Genomic DNA, 16,819 nt, shown 5'->3' with positions numbered 1-16,819 from the left:
ATAGTTCCAAAGTTTGTCGGGATAATAAGGTTCGATTATTCAATTTTGAAAACACTTGGCAGCGAACAGACCGACGGTCAGGGACGAGGAATTTACGTTCTCTTTTTCATTAAGGCTAGTTCAGTACAGTTTAAAGATGTTCTTCGTAAATAAGTAAGACTTCCCACAATTCAACCTTGTTAATGTTATAAGTGTGAAAATTTGTATGTTCGTTACTCATCGTTGGCATGCAGATGGTCCGGGGAACGAGCCACTGCACGAGTATGCGAAATTTTTCAAACTGTTTCAACAAATTTTTTATATTTACAATTAGCACAAAAAGGAAAAACCATTGAACGGCGAGGCCATTGTTTTCTTGAATATCGCAATCGTTGTTTTGCACTGTTGTTACGAAACGAGGCCTTGTTATATGTCACGCGCGGTAGCTGAAATATGGTTATTTTCATACGTGTCTTATCGCGCGATGTGGCGGGGCACGCATCGTGGTCTAAAAGCGTTTTGAAAATTTAGCACTCATTCGACTAGCATGCAGTACAGGAAAAAATCGCTCTTCCAATGCTCGAAATTTGTATATGTCAAAGAAACACCACATTGTTTACACAAGCGTCCCTAAATAGTTCGCACAGTTCTGTATTCATGGTCGGTATCTCATTCCTCCTGGCTAAAGCCTTTCAAAATACCATGCAAGCGAAGCCGCGGGTAAAAGCTATAGTTCCAAATGAAGAAGCATATCCTCAACGCGATGCTTGCTGTTGAGAGTCTAATTCGTCTTCGACGACGTTAAAACGCGTGCTATCGGTATTTTTTGCTTTGACGAAATCGATGTTATTCTTTTCGATAATATGAAATTTACAATCGAATCGTAATGCCTCTAAATTATCCTATGACGAAATTATTGAAAATATTATTTGATTCAATAGCGTATAAGCAACATCATCCTTCGTCACTCGTCACTATTTTATTTTATTTACTATGACCGAAAATCGTACGAGGCACGAACTACTTTAGACTGAAGCGCGTACTCTTTGTATACCCACCGGTGCCCGTACGATGAGATTTCAGACGTAGACCGAACCGCGAGCACAGTAGTGCGGTGAGAACAGGATGAGGAATGAAATTTAGCCGGGTTGAGACCGAATTACCGGCTCAAGCGTCTCTTTGCGCATTCTAACCGTACCGTTCACCATCAAAATCTAAATACGTTGGTATATCGCTCTCATGATTTAGTTCAGAGCGTTGACGCCGCAAGCATTAAAAAAAGGCAAGTCAATACGTGTTATGATGCGCGCCGTAAGAACGACGAAGGCGGAACCGAGTTGTCGGTACGTTTCGAAGAATACGATACTCTGACAAGGAGCATTCGTGTCCGATAGCCCAATGTATGGGTTCCCACTCGCGCGCCCCGCCTCCCTATTCGGGGCTGTTTGATACATATTGTGGGAGAATAAGCGAAGGGTGACATTTCGATGAGTAAGTGTGACGTTTTAGCGGTAAGCGCGTAAATTCTGCGAAGCAAAATCTGCAAGTCTCTATAGTCTCTGGGTGCAGTATTGACTAGTTTTATTGGTTAGGTTACTTCGGTGTTTCCGATTCGACGATGTTTGTATAGTAGCCGCCGCGACAAGAAGGAACGTAATAATTGAAAGAATATAACGACGCGGTCGATTATTTTAATCGCGTGTGCAATATCGAGTCGTGTCTGCATTGTCAATAAAATGACTGTCGAGTTATCGAATACCCCTTTCAATCAAACGCAGGCCGTGGAGTTGGCGTTTTTAGAACGATACAAATTGACGCCTTACGTCGCGCACAAATCGACAAGCAATACGGTGATACATTCGGAAACGTTGGGCAGGCACTACGAGTGGCCCGAAAACGCGACAGTGCGCGACGATGTTTTGCGCGTATTTAAAGACTGCGGGCACACGTTGGCCATCGATTACACGAAAACTTACGTGCGTAAGTTCTCTCTGGAAATTAATTGCGCGTGTCAACGTAATCCGAGTTCAAAGCACGCGAACGACGCGCTGGCAAATAACATTAAAAGTCGCGTCGAAGTAATGCTGAAGAGAACGACCAATAACGAGCCTCCGCAATGCGCCATGTGGAAAAATAGCTGCAGCTATCATCTGTACAGTGACGTGTCAGTATCGTTGCCTCTACACTTGTTAGTTGCAAAACACTTGAGTATGAATTTTCAGGAGCACAACTTGTTGATCGAAGTGCCGCCATGCATGCCGCTACCGTACTCGGCGAAGGGAACGTCGCGTCCTTACCAACCGATGATCCTCGGCCAAGCATCCGTAGAGCTCGTGGGACGGTACCCATTTTTCGAGTGCATAACGTTACAGCACGTCTCATCGGATTCGCTCGTGGCAACGATAATTGCCGAGCCGCGCCCGGTGTACGTGTGCACGACAAACAATACGCGCCTCGTTTATTCCAAGCCAAAATTCCCCTCAAATATAAGCAGCGTAACACTCGGCAAAACGTTTTCTTACATGAATCAGTTGGAGGAATTCATAGTTCAAAGTAATCGGCGCGTCGCGAAAACATTGGCAGACGGTGGTGATCCAACGGAGATCGAGCTTCGCGACTTGGACTCGCGGAGTAAAGAAAAATTTCGGGAGTTTATCGTCAGCTTCAACATCAGCCATTTTAATCGAAGCGATTTGAGTTTGGCCAGCTTCGTGCGAGTTTCGGCGAGCGACAACGGCGGACTGTACCTCCAACCGTACACCGTCGCCATGCACAAATCCCTTGAGCCCATAACCGTAGACGCGTTCAAAAGTGTATTGAGAACAGTGTACAAAGAGGTCGCTAGTGTCGATGAAACTGTGGCTAGATTCATCGACATGTACGAAGTGCACACTTACAACAGTTACTTGGACACTGCGACCGAAATGATGGCGCACTTGAGTTACTTGTTCATCAACAATATCAGCCCTTTCTTGACGATTGATGCGAGAATCAACGAGGTTATGAGCAACTCGCTGCACATCGAATCTCCGGAGCGTGCGTGTAAACGTCTCCAAGGTAAAAAACGCGAAGAGAAAAAGGAGGTGTACGATCAGCTCGTTCGCGTTTACGTCGATGTCATGGCTCGACTGAAAATTCTCATGTACAACGAGTCCACGCTCACTTGGTACGTCGCCAATGATAACGGGTTCTACAAGAGTTGCAAAAGTCTGACGGACTCGAACCTTCCGTGCATTGGCGAATGGACCGGCTACGATAAATTGGCCCTCGATATGCTCGCTCAACACTTGTATTCCCGAAAAAGTTTTTTCAAAACAACGGACCTGTGGCCCGTGTGCGAGTTCATGTTTGCCACGATGGTCGGTGTGTTCAACAGCGTAACCGGCCTGTACACGGCTAACACGGCCTTTCTGAGATTCGTTAAAACCCGGAAATACGCCATTTGGGACATAACGCGACCGCTCAAGTCGTACGATAAACAGAATCACGACATTTTAAAGCTCAGTTACAGTGCTAGCCGTTACGTGAATATTCTGACGAATCGATTGACCGAAGTTTTCACGCACTTTCAACTGGCTCCTGCAGTTATACAGCTGCGCGACGTATACGACATCGAAGAATTCCGTTTGACCAAATTTTTCGCACTCATTCAAACCCACACCGATCTACGGGGAGCCTATTTTTTAGTCGAATACTATCCAATCGATCCGAAATTCATTTACATAATAATGTACCTGTACGACACGAACGAGCTGGAAAGCTTGCTGTCGTATGAAAAACTCGTGGATCGAGTGTTTCGGTATGAACAAGAACGCGTCGGTGAGAACGAGTGGAGAAATAAATTTGCCCAACAAATGGCGACGCTCAAGTATGACGAAGACGAGAAAAGTTACATGGGAACGCTGTTGAGCATGAACGGCGAACGAGTGAGGGACGTGTCAGCACAATTCTGTTTTTACGCTGTGATAATTGCAGTTTGTATGATAAAGTGCAGGACTTTTGAGACTTTGGTACGGGCGTTCGGTGTATCGCGTTTGCCACCGCCGAAAAGCGAGCACCCTCGTTACAGCGGTGTCAAGTTTGTGACTAATCTCGCGTGTTTAAAAAAAAATTTCGAACGGACACTCGACATCGTGTTCGGTTCGAACTTGAATTATTTCGAGCGTTGTTTGACAGAAATAATCGTGAAACTCGGTATGTCGACGGCGTTTGATTCGGAAACGACGATTGAGCTTGTGAATATGGTCTCTGCGATATTCGTTCCGATCAACAAGAACAAAAAGCTCTTCATATTTTTCGGGAAAAAAGATACGGGCAAGTCGCTCATCTGCAACTGGATTCAGGAGCTCAATTCGCCGGACGTCGCCCGCCTGACGAGGCTCGAGGAAGCCGTTGAACGAGCCAACATCACGATGCGCCACAACGTCACGATCATCAACGAAGTCAACACTCTAGACTCGAGCCACATAAAATCCATAACGGGCAACGACGCCGAATCGATGAAAAAATTCTTCAGCCAAGAGTACGAATTGCAGCGCTCCCAATCACTCGTGTACGGGGCGACGAATAACATTATAAAATTCTATTCACACAAGAGCCGTAACATGGACACGGACAAGACGACCATCGACCGAATTCACGCGATTGAACTCCGCGGCCAGCAAACCAGTGAAGCGGAATATTCTGCCGACAGCTTTTTCATGATGATGACCGAATCCAAGTTTTACGAAGGCATCATGAATTGCAAGGAGTCACATTCCGCTAACGCTCTTGCCTGGATAACCTACGTCGCTTACTACCATAACCGTGATCAAAACTTCCGACCGGTCATCAACGTGCACAACCGCAACGTCAAGGCATACAAAGCCAATGTGTACTTCAACAATAACGAATTGTACGCGTTTATGGTGCGCTCGGGGCTGACCGAGGCCGAAGGTTTCACAATGTGCAAAGAGGTTCTCATCAATACGGTGAAACGGAGTATCGAAGACAAAATTTCGAGCACCATTACCAAATTGAGCGACTTCAAATTGAAATTCTCTCAGCACTACAATCTCGCATTGGACGAGGTCTCGGTCGTCCAAAACATCCAGTATACCGCCCTCATTCAACACATACAGAACAACATGAGCACAATCCCTTCTCAAAACGGTATCATTACTCGCGATGACATCGACGCCCGTCTTAAATTGTACAACACGGTGCTCGACCGAGAAAATGCGAGCGTATTTTTCAAGTTGAACAACAAAATGTATTACGATCCTACGGACGGGGGGGGTGTCTATCGAGGTGTCTGCTTTGCCAAAGAAGATGTCGGCAGTTACGAAATAAGGGACGAGACCGCCGGATCATCGAGGTGAAGGTGAAATACTTGCCTCGAATGGGGGAGGATGCAGCGCGACGAGAAATGACAATCGGAAATCGAATTTCTCGATTCCATTTACTTTTTATTATCTTTTTATTAAGTAAGGTTGTGACGCGTGAATTAGCTCTTCATTATTGTCATCGCTTTTCCGCGATTCCGATTGGTTCTTGAAACGCGATCATTATTGTGGGATTATAATATAAATTCATTCGGAAAAAAAACAACGTTCATTCGTCCTGTCAAAATGACAGCTTGGAACTCGAACCATATTTTTGACATTTTGTCGATATCCTTTTGCTCGACTCTCGATTTCTCGAAAATTCTTCGAATTGGACATTCTTTCAATAGTTATTAACGAGCTGAATTATTAAACGTAAATGAATCCAGGTAAAAATAAATAAAATGTTACGCTTTGCAAGAAGATGACGGGCGCGCGGAGCGCGCGTCTTTGACTCGCCTAGTTTTTTTTATTATTTGATGGTACACGTTTGCACTTTCGTCGGGATGACTGAACGGAAATTCATTTTGCTTATGGCATTTTATGAATCGTTGAGTTGGGGCAAGTCGACGCTGCAGATGCGTGCATAACGCTAGCCCGAGCCGTTTTAAAAAAAGTCACGTACAATATAACTCTCTATACCGAATATAAAAAATTGGTGGCGACGCAGTTACTTTCTGCAGTCATATACGAGAGACATTTTTTCTAGCGAAATCAAGCTAAAACACGAAAATATCTAGAAAGTGTCGTCGTGAATTTCGCATGGACATTTGAAAATATTGGACCACGTCAGCATGAATTTTGTTTATTGAACTTGACGACCTACTGCGATCCATATATGACGATCCTCTAAAAAATTACTTATTATTTCATGCAACTTTTCAATTTTATGCATTATCGGTGTTTAGATTATTTGCATTTAAAAGTCGCGAATAAAGGTGTGAAATCTTATAAATATTCATATTCAAAATCCCATAGAATGCTCCTACAGAATACAAAAAGTGTATTTATAGTCGTGTGAAAAATATTGTTGAGAAATGAGATTCAAAGGCGACAGTCATTGAGCGATACACTTCCGTCCAACGCGACGAGCTCGTTTAGGATTGCGCACCTCCGTTTCGTCTTGTTGTCGCTTGCGTCGTCCATCATCTCTGCAAGAGAAAAGCCTCATTAGCGTTTATACGAATTTAAGGTATATAACTGGATGGATAGCTCGACCAAAAATTATATCTGATTGGAATTTCCGTACTTCGTGATGCAATAAAAATCTGAAAAAATTCAACAAAATTTGGAAAGCTATGAACAACAATTATCAATAATAATATTGCCCAAAAGTTAATAACGAATTGTTTAAACAATTGATTATTCAATAATATCGCTGTGACCTATTGTTTTTTTTTTACGAATCAAATGTGTGTATTTTTCCGAATGCTCATGAATTTTTTCAGAATTTTCGTGGATTTTCTTGAAAAATTTTTTTCAAAATTGAAAAGAGCCACTTGAAAAATTGAAAAAAAGGGAATTTCAAAAATCCACGAAAATTCTGAAAAAAATCATGAGCATTCATAAAAATGCGCACATTCGATTCGTAAAAAAAAAAAAAATGAGCAACATTATTATTGATAATTGTAGTTCCAAATGTTGGTGAATTTTTTCAAATTTTTATTGCATCACGAAGTACGGAAATTCCCCGATCAGGTAGTAATTTATCGGCTGGGCTATCCATCTCCGCATGAAATCTATATCTGACGGGGGTCAACGCGACTCTCAAAAAGTCTTAATACAATCAGTCTCTAGCGTCCACTCAATATTCCAGAGTTGAATATCGGGACTTTGATTGAATTTGAAAAAATTGAATTTTTTATTATGATTGATTAATTAATATTAAATAAATAATAATATTAATTTAGTTAGAAAAATCCAAGGATAAAGCAGGTCTGCGTGTTTAAAAAAAGCGACGCGACTCACCTGCGCGCGAAATGCGTCGAGTCGACGGTAACGCTGTATCCATGCAGACCGATAACTTGGAGAACTTTACCGAAAATGCGTTTGGAGCGCAGAGCCAAACTCGTGTTGACGAGGACCTGCGAGTCGAAGCCATTGATGTTGGTCAGCGTATCGACTTTCACATCGAATATCTTGATGTTTGTGTACGGATGAAGGGCGTGAATGACGAGATCGACGGGAGCGAGGATTTCCTTATTAGGTCCTATTGCCAGATCGGGGGAGGTGAGCATACAGTAGAGCTGACCGGATGCCACGCGTCCGACGATAGAGACGACACTGTACATTATTTGAGCGTGAACTTTACGGCCGTCGCGCGTTATGCCCCAGTAACCAGACAAATCGGCCAACTTGGAGCAGACGTTTTTTTGGCCAAACGAGTTGGCTACTTTGGTGCCGACGCAGACCCGTGTTTCGTGCACACCCGTAATAATAACCGTGATTACTTTGCCATGAAGTACGTGACGTACTTGCAGACCGGCGTACGTGTTATTCTGCTTGGGAAGAAAATGTAATAGATAATAATAATGATTGCCGATCTTGCCGAATACAATTTTGCAGTGTTTGCTGTTTTTGACAAGTGCCTCGTGCTCCGAGATGAGACAACCGACGAGTGTTTCGTCGCGGGCGCATTCGTCCTTGTCATCGACCGCTACGAAGACCGGGCTCCGCGCTTGCCTCGTCGTTTTTAAGGTAAAATCCACGGTGATGCAGGCGTTATAGTAAATTTTGGGCATCGCATCGACCGTCTTGCGATCCAACACGACTCCGTCTTCGACGCAGGCTCCGTTCGAATTACCGAACATCGCCCAAAGCCGTAAATTCCATACGGACGGTGGCGGATAATTTTTCGGCCCGAGAAGCATCGTCATGTAAGAAGAGACGAGCGGCGAGCTCTCGGTATTGCGCTCGCGCACGTACGGTGTCCCGTGGCTTCCTTTATTCTCGATCAGCAGATCGTCGAGGACGTACATTTTAAGAAACGAGCGCATTGCACCACCGACGATCGGATCGTGCTGTTGGCTCGTCGCGTAGCACGTCGTTAAGCCAAACGTCTTCTCGAGTTGAGAGAATGCCTGTTGAAAGTGGCGCGTGTCGTTGTCTCGCGAGATAACGGCCGAGTCGGCGAGGGCCGAAATAATCTCGGTATTATTTTCCATGTAACAGGTCGTGCCTAACGACATGCGCATCAGTGATTTGTGAAAATTCGAGGTCAAGTTGGCAACGCTGCCTTTTATATTGTTGATGGCAACGGTGGACTTGGATGCCGGTGTTTTGGTGATGCCGACCGGCACAAGCTCTTTCGCCGTCACCGATATCATCGATGACTCAGGAAACGTAACGTTGTACTCTCCAACCTCGGCCGGGGAGACGTAGATATCGTGCTCGTGCGAATATTTAATCGGTATCGAAGCTTTGGTGGAAAAAATTATATAAGGCTGATAAAATTTGAGGGTAACGTGTCGCAGGGTACGCTTGAGTCTTTTGAAATCCTCGAAGGTCCAGTCTTTCCGACAATCCGTGATAAATCCGTTGATTATGAGGTGATGCTCGGTGCTTCGCCCGGCGGTAATGGATGACTGTTCGCTTGTCACGCGACGCAGATACTCGTACAATTCAGTCGGATCGCTCTCCTCCGTCATAATGACGAAATCAGCGAGAACGTTCTGCTCCCCGGCCGATTTCAAATCTTTCGTATTGAGCAAGCACAGAAAGCCAAAGGCGTCGCTGGGGAACGTGAGGGCTTTCGAATTACGTACCGCGTCGTTGGAGGCGCGCGTGACGTTTTGCAAAAAATGAACTGTCTTGTTGCTCCGTCCTTCGTGTAGCGTATTGTCATAATTTTGGGGATAATTTTTGCACCACTCTTCTGTCTCGTATGTATTTTTTTTACTCAACACGATGTAGAGAGCTCCCGTTTCGAAGGCGTGCGCCATTTTCATACAACCGACGCCCTTCTTTTTGTCCCTCTTGGCCAATTCGTAGTCGATGTATTTGCGCATTATCGAAACCCCGTTGATGAATTGTCGATTCTTCAGATCGTTCATGTCGTACGGATATTTGAGAACGTCGTCGAACATTTGAATGTACTCGGTGGCGAGAATGCGACGTTTTATGAACGGATTCGCCTGATTTATCAGCTCGATCCAGGCGTTCGAGCTCAAATTGTTTTGGGTCTCGTATCGGTACGTCCACTCGACAACTTTGTTACTGTATTTGAGTGCGACACCCTCGTTCCCGATGTAAGTGAACCATTCGATGCTCTTGGCCTCGTGAGTCTGACGTACGTGCATCGAGAGGGCGTCGAATGTCGAGAAGGACGTGTAGATTTTCAACATTCCGCGTAAAATAACCGCGCCCCACTGAGCCCTGCTACGCTCGACAGCCTGCGCCCCTCGTATGCGATAATCCAAGTAACTCCCGAGCATTATGGGCACGGTTTTGTGACCTACGCGTTTCCGCTTTTGTGACTCGTAACATATGCAAGCCATGTAAGACTGCCGTAGGTTTATTACGGACTCGATGAACGTACTTTCCTCCCGATAAATGTTGTAACACTTACAATTCATTAAAACTATCTTGCCGATCTGAAGATTGTAAGAGCACAAGAGATACGCCTCGAAGCACACCATTATTCTCCAAACTCCAAAACTGTCTTCCGCGTAGAATCAAAAGTCGCTGCGAGACTAAATTTTAAAGCTTTTCCGCACCCCAACTCATGTTCGTGTAATTCCCACTCCTACGACGTTTCTCAACTGATATTTTTTATTTATGGACTTTGCGATGCCCCACCGCGCGCAAATGACGAATATTCATATTCGACCGCTGCTGCTGCCGGTCGTTTCATCATTGAGCTTCGACGTATTCGAATCCTGACCTGACCTGAGTATTAGCGATTGAGACTCGGGTGGAAATATATGAGACCGAAATTCACATCTAATAATTCACTCGTTTGGGTTCCGGTGCTGCGAGAGCGAAAATAAAAACGAGACATCGACATAAAAAGTTCTCGGCCAACTTTCTGTACAATGTTGAAGTCAAACGTCCCGTTCGATGTAAGTGTGAACACTCGTTTTTCATAAAAGTTTATACTCTGCAGATAAAAATAAACTCAGCACAAAATTGAAATTGGTGACAACATTGAATACCAATGCATAACGCGATATGCAACCTGATGCCGCATATGAAATTAATTCTTTCGTTTGGGATATTATAATTATTTGATCGCGACGGTATGCTGCACAGCGACTGCAGGTCGTGGTACTTTTTCATGCGAATTCCGCGAATTTACATTTGTGGGGAGATCGGCGGGGCAAAACGCGAGGCATCTAAAAAAAAATTTTCTTTCTCATTTTTTCTCTCTTGCAATTTCGTATATTTTTTTTCAAGAAAAGGAGTACTTTTGAAATCTTGATAAAAAAAAATCAGAAGGAACGAAAAAGAAGAAATTTCGAGGAAAATGAATTTTCAACTGGCGCTGTTCAAAAGAAGCAATCAAGGTGCGTTGGATTGAAATTGGAGTAGAAAAAAAACTTTGCATAACCAATTTTTGAGTGGTGCCTCGTCGTGTCTTCAGATAAATTATTATTTTTTTTATTTATTTCGAAATTTGAAAAAAAAAACGACAGCACGGCTCTTGGTGTTTGAGAGTAAGTTTTCCTCAAGTAGCCGATTTTTACGGCCCTCCCATTGCGTCCCAATGTATATTGGCATGGTCAGAATCTTTGAGGGACAACATGCCGTTCAGGCACTTCTTGCTTTTGTGGCAATATTGCATTCCGTAAGGGCGATGATCTTTCTTAAATAAAAACCATTTTTTGTTAATCCTCAACCCATCTCCCTCCGTCGTCACACCATATGAAATCATGCTTTCTGCATTGATCCAGTCATCTGTACCCCAGAAAAATGTTCCGGGGGGGTCTCGGTAGCCTGCCATCGGGATACCGTATCTACGTTGAGAGTAGTAATTAACGAAATTGCAAGAGTACGAGGGCCATTGACCGTAACAGCGTCCGCCAACGATCTGGTCCCTCATAGACATGAACAGTTGAGAATGCGAATCAAAACCAATATTCTTAGGCAGCGTAACATATATAGGAGTTTCCTTGTATTCATCAATGATGACTTTCATATTTATACGACGTGTGGCCGGCGTAATTGATTTGCCCGGTTCGCCCGATTCGCTTCTGTCGTAATTGTCGGATTTTGCCGCTTCGGGGGTTAGTCCATCGATGATGCGTAATTCTTCGTATCGCAAGCTAGGCAACACCGCATCCAGCGGTTCGAGTCCAGAATCATCCGTTTCTGGGAATATCCCTATCCGCAAAGGGATCCCGTAATCCTTAAAGAAGCATGAATTAATCCTTTCGTTGAAATTTGAGCCAGGATTTGAGATTTCAGGGTTATTCAAAACGTATTCGCATGGGTTAAGCAATTTTTGAACTTTCACATTATCCTGTATGTCTTTATGAAAGTAATCAATGCTAAGGAGAGTTTTAGACCCAAACGGCACGATATGATCCCAGCCTCTAGGATACATTTCGTTCGCTTTTTCTACAGTCAAAGTCTTGCATACTGGCACACCGTCGTCGTCATAGCGATGCGAGTATTGACCCAGTTTACAAACACAATTGATGTTTTTCAGTTCTTGATTGATGTTGTCAACTTTACCGTTGCAGATCCGCAGGCCAGTGCATGCCCCGAGAATATCATCGTTGCCTATGTAGCCCGGGTTTTTGCACTGACACACGAGCATGTATTCGGTGGAGTTGTCATTGGCGGCGACCAAAACGTAATCCCCGTGATATGGATTACAGGCTGCGGCCAAATCTGTTATCGCCAAAACCCAACCATCGTTTTCGCTTTTATTTCGTGGTATTATGAATTTTTCACCGTGCTCGTAATAAGCGGTGTCTTTACTAAAGTGTCGACAGCTCACAGCGAGTTCTTTGCAGCCTAGTAGGTCGTCGAGATTGTCTATTTTGCATTTTTGCAGGTTTTTGGCATTGCAGTTTCTGGCATTCTCGACGCTAAACTCCGTCGGATAAGGGTCCCAATGAACATCCACTGAGAATTTCTTTATTTCCGGCTCGGTGAACTTGATCTCAGTCATTTTTATTTCGCCTAACCAAACGGTGACGATGGCCAACGCCAGTGCCAAGATTACGATTACGAATGCGAGCCATGTGTTGGGATCCATGGTTCTGCAGTTCTCTCAGCTTTACTATTTTAACGTACAGAAACAATTGTAACAGAAAAGGAACATCCGCGTCAGTCCGCGATCGGAACGAAATCCAAGCGCGTGTAAAAAATACGACACAAAGAATTTTGTTTGTTACTGGTCTGATTATATATATATATAGTCACACGAGTCATTATGTCAATGTTCGAAGCTGCTAAGGATACCGCGAATTTATTACACGATGGCCTCGATGTCGAAGCGTTGTCAAGAAAAAATCTTAACCACGAATGGGAGAGCAGTATAACCATTAAAATCGATAAAACCCAATACGAATCGAAACGCAATGGCAACGACAACGCCAAAAGACTCGAGGATGTGATATTGATATTTACAAACGGCACCAGATTGAGCTCGCGTACAATGGAGAAAAAAATAACTCTGCAGAAGAAACGTGTCGTTGGCTTTTACGAAAACTGCATCTATCCCATTGTTCGAAGTCAAGCGAGCGAAGAGACGGTGGCAATCGATGAGTTGAACGTGCAAAAAACTATACATCGCGTCCTGACGCTCCAAGGCGATTCGTGCCGCGTGTCGTATAACAAAATAGAGACTGAGAACGGGACCAAATATACTTTTGCATGTGAGATTGAGTATGCACCGAACACCGATTATACGAGAATCCTCGAGCACGAGAAACATTTGATGAGCCTCGTTAACGAGCACGGAATAACGGTTTCCTACGAAAAACTTAGCCTGGAACAGACGTTTTCGTGCATCGTCCCGAAAGTTCAAATGTGGAATTGTTTCAATCCCGCAGGCGAATATCTCTGGGCCTACAAGTGGAACGGCGTCAAAGCAAAGTTTCTGTGCATCGATAGTAACGCTTACGTGTGGCCGGATGCGGGACAAGTTACAACGGAACGCTGCACCGGTGATGTTTCCTCCATACAACGTATTTGCATGCAAGTCGAGCTAACCGATCGAGATATTGTTATCGTCGAAATAGTCGCGGCATCCTTTGACGGCAACATTCATACGAGCGAGCCTCTTACCAATGTGGCCTTGTTGAAATTACTTGCTCAACGACTCACCGGTCGTATCACGGTGGGCACGCGACAGCTGCGAGTTCAAACATTTCACAACAGCCAATTGCCATCTTCGTTCAACAAAGAGCTGTACGACGGTTTTATTATTGTACAGGATGATTTGATACTGAAGTGGAAGGCTCCGACAATCGATGTCAAATGCATCGCTCCCAACGAATACACTGTCGCCGATAACAAGATGATACACCTGCCGGAGGTAGGTGTCGTTGGTGCTATTTACGAACTCTCCTCCAATTTGAAACTTTTGCGAAAACGAACCGATCGTCTAGCCCCGAGTACCGCGCGTGAACTTGAAGTATTTCTCGAATCCGTCACACTGTTGAACTACTCGAAATGAAGCTTCATTGAGGATCGCCAAGAGCGTTCTCCGCATCGGAACCATTCTTCATTGAATAAATTTATCTTCGAAATAAATATTTGGGCTTCTAACAAAAAAAAAAAAATATTGAAATAAACGCATTTACAGAAAAGCATCGTCTCGTTCTCATTCTCTCGTATATAAACAATTCTTTTGGTTAATTCTCACGAAGAAATTGTATTACAGTTTCTGCGGATTCTTTAGCCTCGGGCAAATCCATCATTAGCGGAAATTCATGAGGCAACGGAGTCTCGCTAAAAAGCTTCTTCTCGCATTTTCCTGCACAATGAAATTTCCGAGTTTGATCCGTGTACAGGAATTCCGAGGTCGCACCGATTACCAACATAGGTACATCCAAGTCGGAGCACGAGTATAGATGAGAATTCGAATCGTCGCGCATGATATAAAATTTGAATAACGATTCGAGGTTAGAATCATCGAATTTCGTACTGTACAGACCGCATAGACCAACGATCGCTTTGAACCGTATTCCAATTGCGGGTACGCCCATTTTACGAGAGGTCTCTTCGTCCATCTCCTTTTTCATAAACGAACCCATAAGCAGCGCCCCGGTTGAAAAACCTGCCGCATAGTACTCATCGTACTTTTTGAATCGGCCGAGGAGCTCGTTGGTCGTGAGCATTGCGTCGCGCACGGTGTATGAAGAACGAATCGGCAAGTCAAATGTGAGAATGTCGAACTCGACGAGAGCGTCATTCAGACAATTGAGCAAGCCGTACGGTGTCTTACGATTCTTCATGACAAATGCACCAGCTTGAAACCAAACCAAGAGTTTCTTATTATCTGGTTTCTTATACGACGTGTACAAGTACTTCACTTCAGCGTTTGTTGCCGGATCGTAATTGTTATCTATACTGTAACGGTCGAACGAGGCTTTCAGCGGTGCAGGTACAACTATAAATATCGCCAAGAGAAGAACCAACAGAACGGAAAGGATCGTATTGACGTAGAACAAGCTGCTGTTGGTCATCGTGATCAATAAATTATAATGGACCTCTGCTTAACGCCACTTGTTGCTGTTATATATACGACTAGTTCCACAGTCAGTTTTATCGGAGAGCATTGAAACTCAAACTTCCTAATTCCTTTTACTACTTACTATTTCAACGACCCAGTTTAGGATAGTTGAGATATGCGCTCGTGTAGAATAATTGAAACGGATTTAGGGAAAAGCGTAATCCGGCGTGATTATAATCGGATCAGGAAAAAAAATACACTCGCGATCCACCGTGTTGGATCCCATCAGAGATGTTACACAAAAGTGTAAAAGTAATGGAAAGTTCAACGGCGATTGATGATTTTAAAAAAGTGCGAAACAAAAGGTCGCGAAGTTATCGAGTTGTCGAAAGCCCGAACTACTCTGTGATTGATATTTCGTTGTTTATACAATCGAAGTAAAACAGCCTAAAACGATCGTGCTTGAAAAAAAAAAGCGAGCGTTGTACCCATGACCACACAGATTGGCACAAGTATGTAATAATTCACTAGAAACATTGCTGCATTACTAATTGCTCTAATTTATTAATTATTAACTGTTTAATCGCTAAACTGCTAACGTCGCTAATTAACTACCGAATTAACTAGCAGTTGGTCATTATTGGTCTCGAGGCAACCACGCCTCGACTTTGTAGTTCGACTCGTTTGGCAATACCCCTTAAATTACTCGTCCACGATCACTCGTCCCTACGAGACGGTTTTCGCGAGCACATAACGCACGAGAGTCGATCTGTCCAAGGGAAATAAACCCGTTACAACACTCCATTAGCTACTCCATCAATCATACCAAGCTTTCGACAAGCAGATGAGAATTTTGCGTTCTGCTACTAATTTTATTCATAAACTCACCTACCGAGATAAATCAGTTTTCAATATAGATTCCGGAATCGTTATTGATGTTGTACAAGCCAAACAAAAAAAATCATCGGAAAAATCATTCAGTTTGTTTCTAACGAGCGTGCCTGCGTATGGTACGCGATAAATCATCAACTCGCCGGCAATCCTTCCTCTCCGTCAAAACACCGCAAGTAGGGATAACCGTTACACCCATTTTCTCTCATTCGTCACACGACGAAGCGGTGTTCCATCAATCGCGCCTCGCCTCGTTGTCGCGGTTGAATCAATGTGGCCTCTGGTATAACGCGGCGGCGCGGATGCTCGCTCAACTCTGATAGGCTCTCGCTTAATTGCCTAGTTATATATACGATGCTGCATTCCCAATGGAGGAGATGGAGAAAAATGAAAACCTCTGGCTTTGCAGCGTCGTCAAATTTGTGTGAATCGTTAATCAGGCGAGCCTTGTAAGGCAAGGAGGCAAATCATTGGTCGAATGATGACGAACCCGCATTCTGTAAATCGTCTCTCGCTATCGGTATACCTCGCTGACTGAGTCCGGCCCCGCAGCTTTTAAGGAGTTTCGTTACAGGTGATACAATGTTGCCACGCTAAACCATGCTAAAAACATAAAAAATTTCAAAAAGTTCAGAATTTTATAAAATTTGGTCAACATATACTTTAGTGCCGAATTTGACGATACAAATTTTTTAAGATTTTTCTTCTACACGCAGTTATCGAGTAATTGATCACTAAAGTTCACGTGTGTGTATAAGCAGCATAGCGTTTCCATATATCAAGTAGGTATACAATTTGTGTTTTCGCACTTGATGTTGAAGAACAAAACAAGAGAGTCGTGTAAACGTAGTCGAGCCCTGTAAATATGTTAGCTCTGGAGAATTCGTATGCTCTCGTCCAATATATGAAGAGAAGACATGACATCTCGTGGTCGAGGATGGAAACAGAAAAAGGAGGA

At 43.8% G+C, this 16,819-nt stretch overlaps 6 protein-coding genes across 9 annotated transcripts in view; 3 read left to right on the top strand and 3 right to left on the bottom strand.

Annotated features, from left to right (window-relative positions):
- Ttc30 (tetratricopeptide repeat domain 30) overlaps nt 1-16,819 on the top strand; it is a 42,453-nt gene that overhangs the window by 13,770 nt on the left and 11,864 nt on the right. The window lies entirely within an intron of this gene.
- Nucleotides 22-5,765, top strand: LOC122409793 (uncharacterized). The gene has a single exon (NM_001414587.1). The coding sequence runs from the start codon at nt 1,716-1,718 to the stop codon at nt 5,337-5,339; it is 3,624 nt and encodes a 1,207-aa protein (NP_001401516.1). The 5' UTR covers nt 22-1,715; the 3' UTR covers nt 5,340-5,765.
- LOC122409797 (uncharacterized) lies at nt 5,786-10,073 on the bottom strand. The gene is made up of 2 exons (NM_001415096.1): nt 7,311-10,073; nt 5,786-6,493 (listed from the first exon to the last, which is right to left on the bottom strand). Exons 1-2 carry the CDS (start codon nt 9,977-9,979, stop codon nt 6,400-6,402), a joined length of 2,763 nt encoding a protein of 920 aa, NP_001402025.1. The 5' UTR covers nt 9,980-10,073; the 3' UTR covers nt 5,786-6,399.
- On the bottom strand, nt 10,960-12,558 carry LOC122409805 (uncharacterized). Its single transcript, NM_001414633.1, has one exon. It carries the CDS (start codon nt 12,544-12,546, stop codon nt 11,023-11,025), a length of 1,524 nt encoding a protein of 507 aa, NP_001401562.1. The 5' UTR covers nt 12,547-12,558; the 3' UTR covers nt 10,960-11,022.
- LOC122409808 (uncharacterized) lies at nt 12,508-14,077 on the top strand. The gene has a single exon (NM_001414618.1). It carries the CDS (start codon nt 12,724-12,726, stop codon nt 13,969-13,971), a length of 1,248 nt encoding a protein of 415 aa, NP_001401547.1. The 5' UTR covers nt 12,508-12,723; the 3' UTR covers nt 13,972-14,077.
- Nucleotides 14,107-15,092, bottom strand: LOC122409816 (uncharacterized). The gene has a single exon (NM_001415093.1). It carries the CDS (start codon nt 14,981-14,983, stop codon nt 14,150-14,152), a length of 834 nt encoding a protein of 277 aa, NP_001402022.1. The 5' UTR covers nt 14,984-15,092; the 3' UTR covers nt 14,107-14,149.

The sequence above is a fragment of the Venturia canescens genome, chromosome 4 (genome assembly GCF_019457755.1).
Source record: "Venturia canescens isolate UGA chromosome 4, ASM1945775v1, whole genome shotgun sequence".
Lineage (NCBI taxonomy): Eukaryota > Metazoa > Arthropoda > Insecta > Hymenoptera > Ichneumonidae > Venturia > Venturia canescens.
This window is presented reverse-complemented; position numbering and strand designations above follow the sequence as displayed.

Bases quoted from the DNA above. Each gene is read 5' to 3' on its own strand.
- LOC122409793 (NM_001414587.1), top strand. From the start codon at position 1,716: ATGACTGTCGAGTTATCGAATACCCCTTTCAATCAAACGCAGGCCGTG.
- LOC122409797 (NM_001415096.1), bottom strand. From the start codon at position 9,979: ATGGTGTGCTTCGAGGCGTATCTCTTGTGCTCTTACAATCTTCAGATC. The intron at 6,494-7,310 runs GTGAGTCGCGTC...TTTCTCTTGCAG, and splicing joins TCGACGCATTTCGCGCGCAG to AGATGATGGACGACGCAAGC.
- LOC122409805 (NM_001414633.1), bottom strand. From the start codon at position 12,546: ATGGATCCCAACACATGGCTCGCATTCGTAATCGTAATCTTGGCACTG.
- LOC122409808 (NM_001414618.1), top strand. From the start codon at position 12,724: ATGTCAATGTTCGAAGCTGCTAAGGATACCGCGAATTTATTACACGAT.
- LOC122409816 (NM_001415093.1), bottom strand. From the start codon at position 14,983: ATGACCAACAGCAGCTTGTTCTACGTCAATACGATCCTTTCCGTTCTG.